Source organism: Mobula birostris, chromosome 25 (genome assembly GCF_030028105.1).
Source record: "Mobula birostris isolate sMobBir1 chromosome 25, sMobBir1.hap1, whole genome shotgun sequence".
NCBI lineage: Eukaryota > Metazoa > Chordata > Chondrichthyes > Myliobatiformes > Myliobatidae > Mobula > Mobula birostris.
Genome location: NC_092394.1, coordinates 44,696,013 through 44,717,025, shown reverse-complemented (window position 1 = coordinate 44,717,025; position 21,013 = coordinate 44,696,013). Strand labels below are relative to the sequence as shown.

General features: G+C 38.1%; 1 protein-coding gene across 14 annotated transcripts in view; it reads right to left on the bottom strand.

The window, feature by feature from the left end:
• The window catches only part of LOC140187597 (general transcription factor II-I-like), a 143,808-nt gene extending 124,137 nt beyond the window's left edge, over positions 1 to 19,671 (bottom strand). For 7 of the 14 annotated variants that reach the window (XM_072243065.1, XM_072243061.1, XM_072243068.1 and 4 more), the window contains exons 1-2: positions 19,560 to 19,671; positions 17,246 to 17,299 (exon numbers count right to left, since the gene is read on the bottom strand). Coding sequence is in view for 1 of the 14 variants with exons in the window: in XM_072243071.1 (XP_072099172.1) it covers positions 10,409 to 10,988 (580 nt within the window). In the remaining 13 variants the exon portion in view is untranslated. The other 7 variants (XM_072243063.1, XM_072243074.1, XM_072243064.1 and 4 more) reach the window with 4 other exon arrangements.
• Between the last annotated feature and the right edge of the window lie 1,342 nt (positions 19,672 to 21,013).

Here is a 21,013-nt window from a genome sequence, read left to right as displayed (position 1 = left end):
ATTCCATCATAAATCTTTAATTTATGTAACAAGTTTTGCATAGCACTAATAAAATATCTTTGCAAAAATCAGGTTACATTCCATTTTTGGTTTCCCATTATCCATCCTCCAAATTGCACCAAGAACGCAAAAGTTTGTCAAATATGATTTCCCTCTTAAAAGCCAATTTTAGGTCACATTAAGAGCCCTGATATAACTCAATGCTGAATTCAGCATTTTGCTATCAAGGTATTAGACCAATTGATCTACATTCTCTACTCCTGCCACCACCAACGCAATCCGCAATTTCCCCTCTTAAGAGGTGTTACATTTTCTACTTTTTAAATCCACTGCAACTGCTTCAGATTTGATAGAATTTAGATTTTTACTATTACAGCCTGCAATCCTTGCTTCAGAAATGGCAGTAATTGAGCCAAGAGGATATTTTAGTTTCTCTAGAACGTTAATTACTGAGTTAATCTGTCACTAACTCCTCAGTTTGCCTCCATATCCATCACATTTGGATATTCTGCAAAGAAAATATTTATTATTTATTAATACAATGAGGAACAGGCCCGTTGAGCTGCGCTGCCAAAACCAGTGACAACCCCAATTTAACGCCAACCTAATCATGGAACAATTTACAATAACCAATTAACATACCCAATACATCTCTGGACTGTGGGAGCAAACTGAAGCACCAAGGTGAAACCCACACATTCCACAGGGAAGACATACATAGGCTCCTCATACAGGATGCTGAAATAGTGTGGTAGCAGTTACATTACAGTGATAAAAATGACTTGGCCTTCTCCCTCCACAACCAACCCCCCCTCCCCAATCATTATAATTTTTCCCATAGTCTCTACGGTGATCACATTTAATTGACATTTAACTGCTCTAAGTATCTCTTGCTAATGTATTCCATGTTCTCCCTATGTTGATATTTAGTAATGCATAGGAACCCTTAAGAACTTTTACTACATTTATCAACATTAAATCTACTGACTTTGTGATCCTTTAAAACTTGAATTAGCCAGCAAAGGATATTTGTGCGTAAGAGTTTATGAACAGAATACAACCAGGATGTCTTCACACCATGCATGCAGGGTACAAGTCGCTAGATTGCACCTATGCCTGTGCCCATTTACATCTGAGCATACCCACTCAGGATCCTTCTTACAAAATTGATGAAGTGGTCTTGTCATAGCAAATGTTTTGCCAGAGGGATAAGCATAAGATTCCATGTCAACAATATTAGTCCAAACCCTGGCATCCATTTGTTTGTTTCATTGGACGACTGAGACCACTAAACTGTCTGCAACACCTGTGCCATGACAAGTAATGACTACTGAAATGAATTGCTCCATTATTTCCATCAACTTTTCAGAACCTAAGTTAGCCAAAGTTCAGTAGAATGCTGTTTTCATAGACAATCATCCTCCTGGCATTCAACCAAAAAATAATGTACCGAAGCATACATATCGCACTCAACATCTGCTGAACAAATGCTCCTCTACCAACCAGCCTCTACAGCAAACACTCCAATAATAAAAGTTCACAGCAAGACCATGGACCACTCCCTACATCCCAGAAGTCACATCAATAATAAAACCACTCTTTTAATGTACTAGTACAATATTTAGCCAATTGTGGAAAAGCATATTTTAAGATGACAACCTCAACTCTGGCACAAAATTTGTGATCAATAGGTATTGGATTGCACTATATAACTGTTACTTTCTTTGTACAGGTTGAGTACCCTTTACCCAAAATGCTTGGAGCCAGAAGTGATTCCGTTTTTGTACTATATAATGAGCTACCTTAGGACCGCCATGCTTTCCGACTTTGAATTTATGCGCAAATGGTAAACAGTCTTTCTCTTACACTTGTTTGTCACATATATGCATTGATGAAGCTCTTCAGTGTGTTAAAAGATTTTCCATCAGGGCCAATCTCAGCAAACTCAATGAACTTCTCTGCTGCTTCATGATCAGCAAGCACTTTATCATCACAAATCTTTAAAAGTTTAATGCCGTAACTTTTATTAAATTTCCGCAACCAGCTTGCTGAATATTCAATTACCTTCAACTTTCAGTTTGCCCCAATAAACTTTTACCAGTAACACACATCAAAGTTGCTGCTGAACGCAGCAGGCCAAGCAGCATCTGTAGGAAGAGGTATAGTCGACGTTTCAGGCTGAGACCCTTCGTCAGGACTAACTGAAGGAAGAGTGAGTAAGGGATTTGAAAGTTGGAGGGGGAGGGGGAGATCCAAAATGATAGAAGACAGGAGGGGGAGGGATAAAGCCAAGAGCTGGACAGGTGATTGGCAAAAGGGGATACGAGAGGATCATGGGACAGGAGGTCCAGGAAGAAAGACGGGGGGGGGGGGGGGGGACCCAGAGGATGGGCAAGAGGTATATTCAGAGGGACAGAGGGAGAAAAAGGAGAGTGAGAGAAAGAATGTGTGCATAAAAATAAGTAACAGATGGGGTACGAGGGGGAGGTGGGGCCTAGCGGAAGTTAGAGAAGTCGATGTGTCATGTTCAGCATACCGTTAAGCAGCATATGTTCACTCCAACGGTGACAAATCCATGCATTCTTTCAATACACGATCGAGATCTTCATTTGCTTTATGTAGTTAAGACAATTGGCAGTGATAAGTTCCTGCTCATTGTTAGGTTTCCTGGTTTTTCCATCAGCCCTTTTAAGGGCCCAATTGATTTCCTTCACCTTGTAGGCATTCTTTAGGAAAGTCACGCGTACCCATATTTCCTCGAGGAGACTCACCGGGTCCAAAATAGTTTTTGTGTGGTTAATCAAAGTAGAAAGAATTCTTCTACTCTGGGAGGCATGATGATGGCTGCTATCATTGAGGTACAATAAGTCCATGTGAGTGGGTTTCCAATAAACACCATGTCTGAGGCTACCATCTGGTTTCCATCGTATTAGAAATGTCCAGGAACGAGAGGCAACCATTCTTCTCCATCACCAACATAAATTGTATGTTTGGATCTATATTGTTCAAATGGTCATAGTACTAATGACCTTTTTAAACATACCCTTTCATCAACGTACTTCCTCTATAAGGGAAACTACTATGAACAAACAAATGGAGTGACCGTGGGATCACCCTTGTCTACTGCTAATTTCTACCTGGGAGACTTTGAGGAGAGGGCTTGGAGATCATTGCACTTACGCCCTGAATGCTTCTTCAGATATGTCGATGAAGACTTCATAGAGTGGCTTCATGGACTTCAGTTACTTCAACAGTTCCACGACCATCTCAGCAGTATACACCCAAACATTCAAATGGGAAATAGCACAAAATACTGTCAATAGTCAACATATCAGGTAGCATCTCATCTATTAGATATCCCTTTATTCTACCCACATCTAAAATAACCACCTCTGCACAAAATGTTTTCTTTCCTTCTCAGACTAAAGATATTGACTATTTTTCATTCCATAGATGTTGCTTGATATGCTGAGCATTTCCAGTGTTTTTTGATTTTATTTCAGATTTCCAGCATTTTCAGAGCTTTGATTTTAAATATACAAGACAGTTATCAGGAACCTGGAAACAAAATATATTTATTCAGAGATGCATACAGTGTGGAACAGCCTGGACTAAGAGTCAGCCAATCACTAAGACCATGATCCTCAACGTAGTCTCCTCCTCCTGTCAAGGCACCAGCAGATTCACATACCTAGTCAGCATTATTCCAAAAGATGGTGGAACCAAAGACAACATCCAATGCAGACTCAGCAAAGCTAAAAACCTCTTCAAACACATGAGCAACACAAGGATCAACCAAGTACAGCATCAACACCAAGATGAAGCTGTACCAGAGCTGTGTTCTGTCCACACTCTTGTATAGGTCAGAAAGCTGGCGCATGGCTGACAGTGACCTTGCCAAGTTATCATTCCACACTATGAGCCTCTGGAAGATCCATCATGATTTCCAACCATGCCCTACTCCTTCAGTGTCATCAAGAGGACATGGTCACAATCATCATGAGGAAATGTTGGAGATGGATTGGGCCCACAATGAGAGGCCAACTCCTTCATTAGGACAGCACTTTACTGGAGCCCTGAAGGGCGGGGTAAACGCAGGAGACCGAAGACAACGTGGCACTGTACCAACAAGGCAGAAATGAGGACCTGAACCATACTGGGTGCACAATAGAAAAGATGGCCAAAGGGGGAGAGGGCGAGGGGGCGAGGGCGAGGTGGAGGATCTTCATTGCTGCCCTAAATACCAGCAGCATAACAGGCAGTGAGTTTGTACAGCGCGGAACAGGCCCTTCTGGCCACACCACCCAGCAAGCCACCTGTAAACACCAGCCTAATCACAGGACAACTTACAATGACCAATTAACCAACCAACCGGTACTCTGTCAGACTATGGGACGAAACTAGAGCACCCAGAAAACACCCACGCATTCACTATTCCTAATAGAATAGTGCTGGAACTGAACTCCGGAATACTTGAGCCGTAATAGCATTACAGGTAGCTGATAGGCAATATGCAGTTTTATTTTATTGCAAGTGGTTAAGATTGAAATGAAATGAATTTGATGACTGTGTTTAATAGAGACCAGGAAAGCTGTTAGGATTTTAGGGAAAGACTAGAGTGGGATTAAACAGAATTGATCTTCCACACAATGGATACATAATCAATGGACTGAGTGGCCTCCTTCTACAAGGTACTAATTCTGCCATTCTAGAATGTGCTAACTCAATGTGAACACTAACTTGGACAGTTTTCTGCAAATTTCCAATGACACAGTGCAAAGTTCATTATTCTAGTTAATCTTAGTACAACTGAAAACCTATTTAAAATAATACTACTTAGATATGTGAAAAATTCAATTTGCCAAACAAAAGAAAAAAAAATTCAAAACAGCTTGCAGTCTGAAACTCTGAAATATTACCTTGAAGATATTTGATGAGAATTTTCATCGGGTTCTCAACCTGCTCTATTAACTCCATAGATGCTGCCTGATATATTAATTTTTCTCATTTCAACTAAGCAGTTAAATTCACTAATTATAGAAGTTAAATATTTGTTTAAATTTGTTTATTCCCACTCTCACTGGAGAGAAAAATATAATTTTCATTCTATGAATCTGAAAAAAGCAAATTCTAAGAATTAGCATTTAGTATTATTCAGCTACTCAACCTGGTTCATTAGCGTTTATCCATTTAGGAACTGTAGAGTGGGCCTTGGTTTCAAGATCACGTTTTAGTGTGAAGCTGTTAGCAGTATCTGGGGATTTGGGGGGGGGGGGGGGAGAGGAGGTGATAAACACTAAGTTGGTAGACGACCTTTGCTTTGTAGATGCTGTGGCAAGGTCCACCCTCTATGCTTCGGAGATGATTCATGATGGATCAGAGATCAGCACCTAAATATCTCATAATTTTTGGTGAACTTCACTTTGGAGAGCAGGCATATACATTGAGAAAAGGTTTATGGCTAACTAAAATACTAAAAATGCACAGAATCTATTTTCTTTAAATCACGAAATGCTGGAAATACTGAGGTCAGGAATCTTCTGCCAAAAGCAGGGTTAATATTTCAAGTTGATGACCCCTTATTGACCCAAAAGTATCTCCAGTACATTTTGTCTGTATTCACAAATAGGACTATAAAAAGCTAGGCAACTACAGCAAATACTTGAATTAAAAATGATTGATAAGTAACAGGCTCATGTCTCAGCACCAAAGGCAGCAAAATACAGCAACAGCCAACCAAAAGAGCAAAAAAAGATCAAAAGCAACAGTCAAGAAAATCCTGACTGCAGTGCCAAGACCTGTACTCCAAAACTTGCCTCATCTTCAGCAGAAGTGGTCAGTACAGCCACCTACCAAGCAAGTAGAACATTTGTGTGCCATATAGAGAAAAATTCAGCCTGGCCAACTGCCACCTTAACAGCCCATCCACAAAACAACAGAATAAACAATTCAGGACCAGGTGAAGATTACCAATATATAACCTGTACAATACGATGTTTTACCAAACTCAAGCCACATTCCACCCCACCCACTACTGTTCATCACTCATTTCCCCCAAATTGACTTTTCTCACATTTTGCTGTGACCTTCCAATACTTCAGATCCCACATTACCACTTCTAATTATGTCCAACTGAAACTCTGTAACTATGTTCTACAGGTACCTTCTCAGCAACTCCAACCTCCTTTGTGCTAAGTATCAATTATCAACAGCAACTTATCAATGCTTGAAAATTCTTTATATTGGCAAAATCTGAGGCTCTTGACACATGTCCTAGGAATTAACATATTCTCACATTGAAATATTAAGAGGAAGTTGATCAGCAAGAGCAAATGCCCTCCACCATTGAAGTTGAGAAGAAATCCAAACTCAAAATCTACATCTCAGAGTTATCTAACCTATGATCCTGATGTAGTAACAAGTAATCCCGTCCAAAGTTAAAGTTTGGAAAGGAATTGTTGTCTCACTGACAATATCCGTTAATATTATTTTAAAAAACAAACGATGTTAATTTGAACAACCCCCTTCACCACTGAGGACATCTTCAAGAGGTGGTGCTCGAAGGAAGCATTACTATTAAGGATCCTCACCATCCAGAACATGCCCTCTTATCATTACTACCATTGAAGAGGCACAGGAACTTGAAGACCCACACTCATCATTTTACGAACAGCTTCTTCCCATCTGTTATTGAAATTTATAAAAGGGCCCATGACCCCATGAACATTACCTGATTATTCTTCTAAACTACTATAGATTATATAGTGGAATTTTGCTTTGCACTGTACTGTTGCCGAAAAAGAACAAACTTCACAACACGCAGGTGAAAAACCTGGTTTTGATTATCTAACTTTAAAGAAAATATTTAACTGCATGAAGCAGTCAGAGCACTGGAGAAAGTGCAAAAAATGCCCAATAGATTAAAAGAAAATGAGAAATACTGGATAAAGCTAGATAAAGTTTTTTTGAAAGTTAAATATTTTAAAAGAATCAAAAGTTAACAAAATAAGGATTGATCCCATAGATAGCAAGACTGGGAAATTAATAATGGAAAACAAGGTAACGACAGGTAAATTAAGCAGATGTCTTCCATCAGTCTTCACTATAAATTACACAAGTAACATTCTGGAAATGATCATGAGTCTGCAGCCGACAGTGTTAGAAACTTAGGAAGATTACATATCACCAGGGAATTAATACTCAGCAAATAGTTAAAGCTGCAGACTGACAAGTTCACATCCTGATTAACTTCATTCAGGTAAGAGCCTTAGTGATTACTGATTTAGTTTATGCATTCATTTTTCCACAAGAAAATTAACAGTAGTTTCAACATCCCTTCAAGGCAGCTCCTTCACTCAATAGGATTATACCTGATAGGACATTCCACAATTATTTTTTATCCCTTTTCCCCATATTTCTCCCTTACTGATTAGAAATCTTAACCTTAAATATTAACCTTAAATATACTCAAGCACTGCCTCTACATGTTCAAAGGTTCATCTCTTAAAAGCAACTCCACTTAAAATGGAGATCCACTTATTCTAAGATGATGCCCTCTGGTTCTGGACTCAAACATCCTCTCGGTATTGACCCAGTTCAGCCTTTAAAAATCGTGTTTCATTAGACCTTCTCTCATTCTTCAAAATGAGAATGAATCCATTTAAGCCTTCATCATGCAACACCTCTTTATCCTTAGGATCACTGTAAATGAAAAGTTTTTGCACTATTTTTTATTTAACATGCATATACACATAAATACACAGTATACACATATATACTGTAATTGATTTACTCATTTTTCCTATATTGTCATGTATTACATTGTACTGCCACCGCTAAATTAACAAATTTAACATATGCTGGTGATATTAATTAAACTTTATTCTTATTCTCCTTAAATAGAGAAACCTAAATTGTTCATAGCACTCGGGATGTGCTCTCACTGGCCCCTTCAACAATTAATGCAAGACTTCCCTGCCCCAATACGCCTTTGATCAAAGTTTTGATCAAACATTCTTTTAGCCTTGAGTACCTGCTGCATTAGCAGGCTAAATCATATTCATACACAAGTACCCTCAAACCCCTCTCTGCATGTTTTCTCTACTCAATGTTCTGTTGTTTCTTCTTTCTAAACGAAAAACTATTATAATCCACTTACCAACTTTTTTTAAAACCATACTTGTCCAACCAATCAATGCCTCTACGTAAATCTCTTTACACCTTCCAATCTTTTTTTTAAATCATTTGAAAACTGGCTGCCATGTATCTTTTTCCATCCTCTAAATTAACCCAAGTTGAAACCCTCGAGCCAGCATTTTGTGATAGATCATGTTTTAAATCTGTAGTACAGACCTAACTAGAATCTAAAATTAAGTAACATCTGCAGTATTCTGTAGCTGTGATTTCAGCCAAGAGTGATTCCAACTTAACAGAAATTTTCATTTACAAATAGCCCTCAGAACCTTTCCAGGACCAGGAGCATTTATACTTAAAAAGAACACTCTAATACTATATTTTGCAACTTGAATTTTCTGTGGTTTACCAGAAGTCAGGTGCCAGCTTAGGGAGTTTCAACCTTTCGATACTTTCTGGGGCCCAACTATTCACAGGATGCCAATCTGAAAATAACCTACTTACCTCTGTTCACTGCTTCCCACCAACTGTCAATCCATGCCAGTATTTTACCTTATCAAATATCCTCTGGAAGTTCAAACACAATTTGTTTCCTCTATCCATTCCAGACTTCCTCAAAAACTCCAAAACTGAAGCGCAAGTTCACTTTCTGGAAGCCACAGTGAAAGTGCTAATTCGCTTATATAAACATTTTACCTCCCTTCCTTTTTGAAAAGGGTATCGCAATGCTAAATATTTCTCCAGCACATCACTAAAGTGAGGGCTTTTAGAGGATAAAACTAATGTTGCCACTTTTTATTAAGATGATAGGATGCAAGAGATCTGAACCATCAGGCTTTAGCTCAACTAGTTTGTCCAATATGAAATGTATAATTTAATACCATCCAGGCATCATTCATTTGTAATGAGAAGTTTGCAGAATATTCGACTTTACATTCAGCTGTAAATTCTGTTCAATTTTTCAGCCATTTCCTTTTCCCCATTATTCTTCCCCATTCTATAGTGCAATTCTCACATGCATGGTAGTTTCCTTTCATATATTTAAGAGAAACTCTTATGTCTGTTTTTATATCATTTACTAGTTTGCCCACATTTTATTTGCTTTCCTTTATTAATTTCTTCTGCTCTGAATTCTGAATTTACCTATCTTGATATATACGACGAACTTCTGCCGCCTTGAAAATATTTCTTTCAGCACAATACCAACCACCAGCCTACCTACCCCTTTTCACCTTCAACATCTTTGGTTGATCCATTCCTCCTTACAGAGATACACTTATTTTATGCCATGCTGTGATTTACAGTTGCAAGAAAAAGCTTGTGAACTCTTTGCAATTACCTGGTTTTCGGCATTAATTACCCACAAAATGTGGTCTCGTCTTCATCTCAATCACAATAATAAACAAACACAACCTGCCTAAACTAATAACACACAAATAATTGTACTACTTCTCATCAATACTGATTACACCTTTTAAACACTCACAGTCCAGGTTCAAAGAAGTACATGAACCTCTAGGGTAATGCCTTCTACAAAAGCTATTTGGAGAGTCAGGTGTTCCAATCAATGAGATGAGATTGGAGGTATGAGTTGTAGAGATGCCCTACCATATTTTATAAAAAAAAGACACACAAAGTCAGGTTACTGACAGTCTGCTCTCAAGGAAGATCTGTTTATGTGCACCATACCTTGATCAAAACAACTTTCAGAAGACTTTAGAAGAATTGAAAAGATGCAAGAAGCTGGAAAAGCCTACAGAAGCATTTCTAAAGACCAGTGTTCATCAGTCAACAGTAACAGGAACTGTCTCCAAATGGAGGAAATTCAGTACTGTTGCTACTCTCCCTGGGAGTGGGTGTACTGCAAAGATAACACCATGAGCACAATACGTATACAATGCTGAAGGAGGTGAAAAAGAACCCAAGGGGAACAGCAAAAGACCTGCAGAAATCTCTAAAACTTGCTAAAGTCTCTGTCCATGTGCCCACTATAAGAAAAACACTGAACAAAAATGGTACAGGTTTCCCCCGCTATCCGAAAGTACAGCGTTCCTATGAAACCTTTTGTAAGCCGAAATGGCACAGAAGCAATTACCATTAATTTATATGGAAAAAATTTGAGCGTTCCCAGACCCAAAAAATAACCTACCAAATCATGCCAAATAACACATAAAACCTAAAATAACACTAACATATAGTAAAAGCAGGAATAATATGATAAATACACAGCCTATATAAAGTAGAAATAATGTATGTACAGTGTAGTTTCACTTACCAGAATCAGGAAGACAGCGAGCACACTGCAAGGTTGAGAGGTGGTGCTGGTGGTGCTCTTCTGGGAACTTTTCAGCAGCTTCAGTAACAGCCGAAGCACTCTCTCCAGTAACCTTCAAGCTATGAAGCTGCCCTCGCCTCAAAAACCGAACAAACCACCCATGACTACCTTTAAATTCCACTTTCGCAACACTTTCATCACCATCGTCCAGTGCTTTCTGCTTCAGCTTATTAAAAAGACTGACTGATTTCTCCTTAAGTATAAGATAACTTAACGGAACACCACGCTTTGTACACCCATCAATCCATTCAAGCAACAGACTTTCCATTTTCTCCATTACTGGATGCCGACTAAGAGAGACCACTTTGCTATTAGCAGAACCAATAGTACCATCGGCAGCTTTCAAGATTCTTTCTCTCTGCGTGTAAATAGTACGAATGGTGGACGCAGGCAAGTTCAACGCACGCACAATGTCTTTATTTCGTTCACCACGATCAAAACGCTTAATTACGTCCAGTTTTACGCTAAGCGTAACAGCCTTACGAGCTCTCTTAGGCTTTTCTGATACCTTAGGACACATCTTGCTAATGGATGCACAAAATAAATCGAGATAAAGCACAGATGCTCGCAGACACAGTTCAAAACTATGGCGGCTTGATGCTGAGTGTAGTTCCTGGGGAAGGAGCTTGGCGACGCCACTCTCGCTGCAAAACAAACGATGAACGCTATTTTCGCTTTTCACCTTTTCTCATAAAAGGGAAAATCCTCTTCGGATTTCTTTCGGTTAGCGAAAGCAGGTACTAATGTAGGTCCTTCGTAAAAGCAAAGTGGCGTAAAGCGAACTTTCGAAAAGTGGGGGATATCTGTATCTCAGAGTATCCCAGCACCTGAAGCTCAATAGAAGTTGGGAGATGCAGCAAGACAATGATCTGAAACACAAGAGTAAATCAACAACAGAATAGTTTTTTTTTAAATTATGTTTTGGAGTCTAGACCTTAACCAAACTGAGATGCTGTGGCAAGTCCAGAAAAGGGCTGATTATATAAGGCATCCCAAAAATATTGATGAACTGAATCAGTCTTGTATGGATAAATTATCTAAACTTCCTCCTCAACGTTGTGCAAATCTGATCAACAGCTACAGAACGCGTTTGGTGGTTAAAGGACATTCTACCAATTATTAAATACAAGGGTTTACATACTTCTTCCAGCCTGGACTGAATGATTGAACAATGTGTTCAATAAACACATGAAAAGTACAATTGTTTGTGTGTTATTAGTTTAGGTAGATTGTGTTTGTCTACTGTGACTTAAGTGAAGATCAGACCACATTTTATAATACAGAAAACCAGGTAATTGCCAAGAGTTCACAAACCTTTTCTTGCAACTGTACCTCTGTAAATGTCTCCTTGCAATCCAGCTTTCCTACTTGACTATCAATCCAGTCCACTTTAGTACTTCTATCCCTACTCCATTGTAATTCTACTTATTTTAAAAAAATAAAACTATTTAAAAAAAACTTCACTCTCAAACTGAATACAAAAGGCTATCATACAAAATTGAAATTTCTTCAGGAATCTTTTATTCAGATGTTATTTCGTAAACCTCTTCTTTAACCATGAGCAGAGCAGTTTCACATCTGTCTTGGAAATTGTTCAAAATGCATTTTATGAATTTGTTCTTGCAATTACCCTTTCGAACTTGATTAAGCCAATCTATATTCTTAAAAAAATTCATTCCTGCCACATGGCTATTGGTCATTTAATGCAGTGATTTTCAACCGTTTTTTGGCCACAGTCCCCTTAGGAGCTCTTCTCAGGTTCCAGGGCCCCCCTTTCAAACAGGGATACAACACCAACAGATAGAAAGAAAATCATTTATTATTGAACACCAAGAAAACTTGGACATTCCGACATACTGGACAAAACTTCAAAAAAGACTGCACAAAATTAAACATCTCAGGCCTAATGCAATCCTTGACCTTGGTGCTTTTCTGCAAGTTTCATGGTATCGGGCTCCAAATTAGACAATGACTGTAATAAACACTTTTCACAACCTACCTTAATGTATAATATATCCAAACACATATATGTTAAAGTTACTAGGCTAAAAAAGGCCTAGCAAGACATGCTATCTTTGGAGAATGAAGTACGGTGATAATGGATGCAAGAACCCTTGATTGAATACATTGACCTGATGCAGTCTGATTCACGACTGACTCTGAAGTGAGGCTGTGTGGGAGGAGCTTAAGCAATGAATTTACCAGGTGCGCCGAATTCAAACGGTGTGTTGGAAAGATATTATAAATAGGAGGGAAACTATTGACTCCAATGAAGGTTGCTGCTTGGGTATTTCATCGGTTCAGTTACCAGGGCCCCCATAAACCCTTGGGGCTCCCCTACTCACAGTTTTCAGTCGGTGGCCCCCTTCAAATGTGCTATGGCACCCGTTGAAAATGGCTAATTTAATGCACTACTCGTGCATATTTTCTCTTCCTTTGTTTTTTTTAAACCTCCACCCCAAACTCAATCCCTCTGAACTTAAAATTTTTTTTTCCAATTCCCTACAACTTCAGAAGGCTTCATTGGATTAGGAAAATAACAAACCTAACTATCATTCAAAAGCCAGGGAGACAGAAAAGAAGAATCTGTAGATCATTTAGCTTAGTTATACAGCTTGGAAAAAAGCCCTTGAGTCTAACTCATCCACTCTAAGTTATCTACCTGAGCCGGTCTCATTTGTTTGTCTTTGGGTCTTATCCCTCTAAAACTTTCCTATCCATATACCTGTCTAAACATCCTGTACCTGCCTCTACAGCTTCTACTGACAACCCATTCTATATATACCACCTCTGCATGGAAGTAGTTATACCTCAGATCGTTTTTAAATTTTTCCTTCTTTACCTTAAACCCCTGCACTCTAGTTTTAGACTCCCTTACTCTGGGAAAACATGTGTGCCCATTAACTTTATCTATTCCCTTCCATAATTTTATATACCTCTGCAAGTCATCCCTCAGCATTCTACAATTCAGGAAACAATACACCTGTACCTCTAGGATTTCCTGATCTACAATATTCTACCATTACTATCATTTAGTGTGTAAATGCTGTCCTTGTTTGACTTGCTAAAGTGTAATTCCTTTCACTTGTCCAAGTTAAATTCCAAATGCCATTCTTTAGCTCACTTTACCAGTTGATCTATCTCCCATTGTAATCTTAGATAATCCTCCACTGTCTACTACATCATCAAATACAAACACCATCAAATTCAGTGTAATCCACAACACCTATTACAGGTTGAGCACTCCTTATCCAAAATGCTTGAGGCTGGAAGCATTTCAGATTTCTTTGGATTTTGGGATATTTGCATCTAAATAATGAGACAGCTTGGGCACAGGACCCAAGCCCCACACGAAATCCATTTACATTACTTGTACAGCTTATTCATATACCCTGAATGTAGTTTTATAGAAACTTTTAATAATTTTGTGCATGAAACAATAATGTGTACATTGAACCATCAGAAAGGTAAGCACTACCTCGGCTGCCCAGGTGAACAGTCAGTAGCTGTTTGGCATCGTCATCATTCCCGGACAATGATGTCTCATCAGCAGTGTAGGCTTGTTCAGGTATTAAATTGTCTTCAGTATCGATCTTGCCAAACTCATCAATTAATTTCTCTGCTGCTTCTTGATCAGCTGATGCTTTATCACCACAATACTTTAAAAATTTAATGCCATGCCTTTTCTTAAATTTCTGCAACCAGCCTGCTGAATATTCACAATTACCTTCAATTTTCAGTTTGTTGTGATAGATCTTTGCTTGTTTCATGATCAGCATACTGTTAAGTGGCATATGTTCACTTTGACGCTGAAGAATCCACTCTTTCAATACACGATCGAGATCTTCATTTTTTGCTTTATGCAGTGTTTTCCTATTTTCCATTAACTTCAGTTCATTACTTTCAGTATAGAACTTTAACAGTTTGTCTTTCTGTTTCTTCAGGTCATAGATGGTGGTCGTTCCAACACCATACTCCTCTGTCAGATGTTTCACACTTACACCGCTGTCAAGTTTTTCCAACAACTTGACTTTCTGCGTAATAGATAAACATAAATGCTTCCTCTTTTTCTTTTCACTGTTACCCATAGGGGCAACTGTAGACCGTTTTGACATTTTCAACAATATCTTCACAGCACAGAGCAGAGAATAAGCGCAAAACACATGGTAATCACTGTGAGTAATGCACGAAGGTCTGGCTATGATGACTGCTGAAAACAAACTGGTGCCAACAGGGGCCCACACAGGGTATTTGAGGTCACTTCTCAGAACCGTCTGTGGTGCGCAGAAACCACAAAAAAATTCGGATTTCAGAAGTTTTCGGATAAGGGGTGCTCAACCTGTATTGGGAAAATGCTGGAAGCTATTATTGAAATTATAGCAGTATACTTACAAAATACAAGGAGATAACATTGTTTTGTAAATGCGAAGTCACGTCTGACCAATTTATTGAATTGCTCTGAAGTAACACGAGGCATAGCGTTTACTAGGGTCTCCACTTCTCAAAATGTACATTCATGAATGACTGCACCAAAAGATTTGGATATGTAAGACTGCACATCTGGAATCTGAAGCAACAATTACCTAAAGGAACTCAGCAGTCAAAGCAGCATAGAAGGAAAGGATCTGTCAATATTTCAGATCAAGAACATGCCAAATTAAATGATGACCCAAAGACAAAAGGTTGGAAAGCAACTAGTGTCAAGAACAAAGTAGTATAAATGGATTACAAAGATCTATCAAATGGAGTATGGGTTGGGGGGAAATATCAAAACGTCCATTCTGGCAGGGGAAATAGAAGCTGCATAGTATCTATTACATGGCAAGGGATTGCAGTGTGACCTGGGCATTTAGCTGTATGTTGCAAAATTCTAATTTGCAAGCACAGTAAATAGTTAGAAAAGCTATATTTTTTTTGTGCAGGGAAAAGACTATAAAAATAGATTGTTACCCTCATTCAAATTGAGGAAATAATTGGGGCCCAAGCCACCAATCCATCAGTTTCCCAACTAGATATAGCTTGCCAATGCGAGAAGGACCCATTTCTATTAACTAACCAATAAATACCAAGATAGCAGTCCCAAATCCACACACACTAAATCTGTCTGCTCTATCCTAGACAAGAAATCAAGTCCCACGAGGGGAAAACGATGCATTTGGAATCAAATCTTGTACAAAGAAAATGAATCACACTTGTTGAAAGTCAATCATCTCAACATAATATCATCAGTGTAGGGGTCAACAGTTTCCTTAGCCCATATTGATCTTCTGCCATCATAAAGGTCAAAAGTAAGGAGGAATTTTGCTGATGATTGCAATATGTTCAAGTCCATTCATAACTTCAACAAATGGTTGGTTAATTGTCCACCACCACAACTTCTTATGCCAAGACTGCAGAGATGCAATCAAGTTAATTGCTTGTGATAACATTAGCTTACTTATTAAATTCTTTTCATTTTGCTCCATTTGTTCAGCTATATACCACCCAGAAAACAAAGCTGCTTAAACTAAGCAATGATCATATGCTCAAAAAAGATACAAACCATTTCCCTTGCCACGCAATGGCATTATTATTCACAAATTTCCATCAATATCCTGGGATGTTACCACTAAAGAGAAATCCAATTGAACTAACTACAAAATAACGTTAGCTACAAGGAGAAGGTGAAAAGTTGGTAATGTGTAATTCATTCTTTAAACCTCTAAACTTCTATAAAGCACAAATCAGCAGAACATCAGAATGTCTGCACTTGTTTGTACAACACTCAAACAACTCTATACCATTCATGATAAACCAGCCCTTCCACCAACACACCAAGGCCACACAGCAGATCATCTACAAATGATTGTGGTTGCTCACTTAAACTATTTCAGGACTATCCTCAATCCATATCCTATCTACTGAAGGACAAAAACAACAAGCACACTACAACATCGCCACCTGCAAATTTCCCTCCAAGGCAAACACCATTCAGACTTTTTTTAAAAAATGGACACTGTTACAAATTATGAAACCCCTTTCCTAATGTAATTCTGGACTACCTTGACTCAAGGTATCCTAACAGTATTAAGAGCATCCCAAAAATGAATTAAAATGTAAACTATCAAAATTGATAAACCTTCAAGTTACATGCAAACATAATAATATTAGCTAAAATATGTTTAATATGGTATTTGAAAACTACTGCAATGTTTATCTAATTTTAGTGAGATTACAGTTTTAATAGGACAAAAATTAGCACAAAAGCTTATATAACTGATTTATTGACATTTTTAAATTAATGCTCCATATCAAATGTTTCAAACTAATGATGTACGTTAGAAGCTGTTTTAGGTTACAAGCCAATGCTAAATAAAAATAAAACTCAAGCAGGGAAAAACTCCCTGCACGCTACCAGTTTTGTTACATACAAAAAAATAGATCATTCATATTTTGCTGCTATAGAAATATGCAGGCAATAGGCTTAAATATTAATGCAAAGTAATTTACAGCTATCAGACATTCAAGCTAAAGCTCGTAAATAAAAGAGAAGGGGCAGGTTAAGTGTTTAGACCCAAATTTGGAACATTGCATTTTTAGACAGTATATTTTTTTTAACTATCACAACAGCATACAAGGTCAAAGGTATTAGCAACATCCAACACAAACACTACTGCAGAATTAAAGAAAAGTGAACAATCATAATGGCCAGTTTTTGCTTGTTCTGCACAATCAAAAATTGACAATTAAAGCTTATTAGCAATGCTCATGTTTTTAAAAGTTATTTCAAAAACTTACTTTTTCCTTCCTGTTTTGTGTCCTTGATAATTGGAGTTCCTCTCCTTTAGAGATCTATGAACAAAGTCAAACAGGCATAACCATAGCCTCCAAGCTTTATAGTGGAAAAACCAAGCTAACAAATATCATAATACAACTAATCACAAGTAAAACTGATCATAAATGCAACTGAGATTAAAAATAAATTTTCAATTGTAAATATTTAATTAAGATGTGGGTGCCTCTGACAGGATCAGAATGTATTGCCAATGTCCACTGCTCTTGAATTAAGTGACTAGGTTGGCCCTTTCTGAAGCAGTTTAAATACAAAGCCCTTCTGAAGTCACATCTGGGCCAGAATGGATAAGTATGCTCAAACTCCTTAAGAAAAAGTAGCAATTGACATTACTGTTACAAACCACAGTGAACTCGCTTCCAAACCTTGAATCAAGATCTGGATTGATATCTTGGTTATAAGTATTTATGCAGGAATTTTGCTATAAACCACTTTCTTCCCTCAATACAAGACAAGCGATTTTTTTTGTCTATTCTATAATTCAGAGATTCATTGAAGTTAATGAAATGCAACTTGCTGAAATCCATGTTTCACATTTACCAATGATATTTCTGTGTTCCGTTAACTTTCATATTTGGTAAGCGTTTCACTATCTGTCACCATTCCCAAAGTTACTATACTTCTGCCAATAAAGATTTCAAATAATTACAACCTTGTGTTCTTCTCATTTATAAAGTTTATTTGCTAAGACAGATGAAATTGCAACTGCTATTAAAAAGTGCTAAAAAAGTGCAGTACACGCATGTAAAAATCTTGAGCACAGAAGTACTGTACTGAACATTTGAATCTATTGATACCAAAGAATGTTTTCAATACTACACTTGCAAAACAACTGAATTGTACTGCAGTCTGCATTGCAATTTCCAAATGATGTGTGTTGCTAAAGTGGAACTGACATGTTTCCTGGTTTAAATAGCATCATTTTCAAAAGCATATACAATATTCCTACCCAAAACATCAGCTATTCCTTTGCTTCTACAGGTGCTGCTCGACTAATGAAACTTCTCCAGCAATTTGTTATTTTTACCTCCAGATTACAACATCTGCAGCCGCAGTCTCTCGTGGCTTCATTTTTAATCACATTGCTACACAATTATCATAATAAACACACATTAATATATTGCAATCGATTCTTAAAACAATAGTTATCTACTATTTATCGGTTAGATATTACCAAGCGAATCAAAAATATAATTTTTGCAATTTTCTGAATTAGTGTAGTACCTGTCAGGTACTGGTAGCAAAATTAATAATTATAATCAGCCAAAAAGAAAAAAAACTTATGTGCACAAAATAAGAAAATTTGAACACATTACCACGATTCATTCTTCCATCTTTCTTTACCCAGCGACTTTACACTCCCTTTTGCAACCGTTTTTCCCTCAGCCTAACTTACTATTTGAAGTCCCGCCTCCCACGTACTGACTGGCTGCTTCGGAATTCCGACCCAGCCGTTGGATTATCCGTTGGGCAAATCAACTGTCCGTCAATCACCGATCATTTGGCAAGTTAGGTTTACACGAAAACCACCACCTTGAGCTCGCTGCAATGCAGGTTTTACCAACCCCTCGAAGCCGTTAAAGTCACAAACAACTTGCTATCACGTAATTAAAACGCTGCATTTATTCCAAAACTAAATTTACTGTAGTTAATAGCAGAAACCCTATTGATTCTTGTATCCTGCCGCCAAACGATCGAAGGTACACCGGTCTAAAATCAGCACTGGGAGAAAATATTTAAAATTCATCCTATCCACCTCTAAAAAAATTTGCCCGAGCCTCATTTGCGCCGGGGAAGCCCGTCGAGCCAAGTTATATTCGGTGGCAGGGATGTAATGACGGGACGGAGAGGGAGGGGAGCCGTGTATCCCTCCGCCTGCTGCAGTACAGCCGCGAGTCGCACAGCCACACGGTGCGGAGACGCGCGTCCGTCCATCTGCTCCATGCAAACAGGCGCCCGCTCAAACCTTCCGTGTGACCTACTACATTCTGTACCGTACGCACATGCAACGGAGCGAGAGAAAGAGAGAAGAAACGAGCGTATATGACGCTGGTTCTTTCACCCCCCCCCCCCCAAGCTGGCAGGTTGGTGAAGAAAAGCTCACAGAACCGGTCACAGGAAAAGTGGCGACGCGCACACACACACACCGAAATTTTCCCAGCAGCCGCCGATGGAAAATTCTAGAAAGGAAAAAAAAATAGACTGGGGGAATCCAGATCAAATTATCAGTCGCAATGTCACTCCACGACTATTAGTTACCTCAACTCTAGATAGAATTCGTGCTTTAAAATAAACACCAAAAAAAAGCCAAAATCCCGCACACAAGTCGAACTACAGCTCAGCTGACGGAGCCTTGTCCCTATTGTTCCCTTCAGCCTATGCGAAGACGGAACGCATGCGTGCAACTACCGGTGCATGCCGGGCAATGTAGTCCGAATATACTTGAAACCGTTCAGCGCTCACGACAGAAGAGTGCTTGAAAACCACAATGACCAGAATGCCGTGCGGTTAACATTTTGGGCAGTTCATACCTAGTTCTTGATTGGGAAAAAGATAAGAAGGTTTCTGTTTAGTTTGTGCAGCATGGTGCTCAGGATTAAAAATGGCAGTCTTGTTGCAAATTGCAGAGTGAAAGTATTATTGCTAAATTGTTATTTAAATATGCTAATTTATTTGCATTACAGCTTTACTATCTGTAATGATGATACATTGTCCTTTTTAAGACATCCTCAAAATAAAGTTCCTAATATACTTATAACACTTCAAATGTTATTTTTCTACTATTTAACTAAGAACATACCATTTTTTACTTCAAACAATATTATCAAACCGGTACAACATTGTTACGGATATTTGCAGTCCCGGGTCAGGGGGCCTTGTTTTTATGCCAAGCTCAGCTTTCTAATGTGATGGATATTCACTTCTTGCATGTGTATTAATCTAGCTATCTAAACAGAGCAACTGCCACTTGTAAGATCAAACAGCTGTAAGTAAACTTCCAACTAATATTACTTTGTTTAACTTCTGGTAGTGAACAATCTTCAGTTGTTAAAATATAAATGAAAAGCAGTAATCAGCTTCAAGTTGAAAAAACACTCACTATATAACAGTTTTGCAAACAGATCTGTGTTTATGGCACATATACTGTATCTGTGAGAAGTAAAATATAGTTCACAACAACTGGTTTGTTACTGCTCAAGGATGCAGTATAAGCCATGTTTTTTTTTAATTTGATCTTTAATTAAAATTTGATTTTAATTTAATGTAATTTTAAATTGAGCAATGTTTAATTTGGTTTGTTTCAAAACAGACAAGCTGACTCTAAGTTACTTAGTTCTAGAAAAATTGCAGACAAGATGGGTAATATATTTAGCATATCAAATAATTGATGTGTTTATAGTTGGAAGTTTTATGTACTCAAGGAAGTTAGTTTCATAATATTAGTGTAAGATAGCTGAGATCTATGTCTCCAAGATGCTTTTAGACCTTTTGTGTTAAAGGGTACCTGATATGTAAAGTCACCCAAGCAGAAAATAAGTGGTATAAGTGTAGAGAGCAGTTCAGGCTTATTAGGAATGGAATAAGAAACATCAAAAAATATGGAAGAAACCCAGGGGAAACTAGAATCCATTTCTCTGGGTTCAGTTTCTACACCTGACAACTTATTTGTCTTGCGTTTTGGAAATCCTTTGTCCTATGTGTGTTAGAAATGC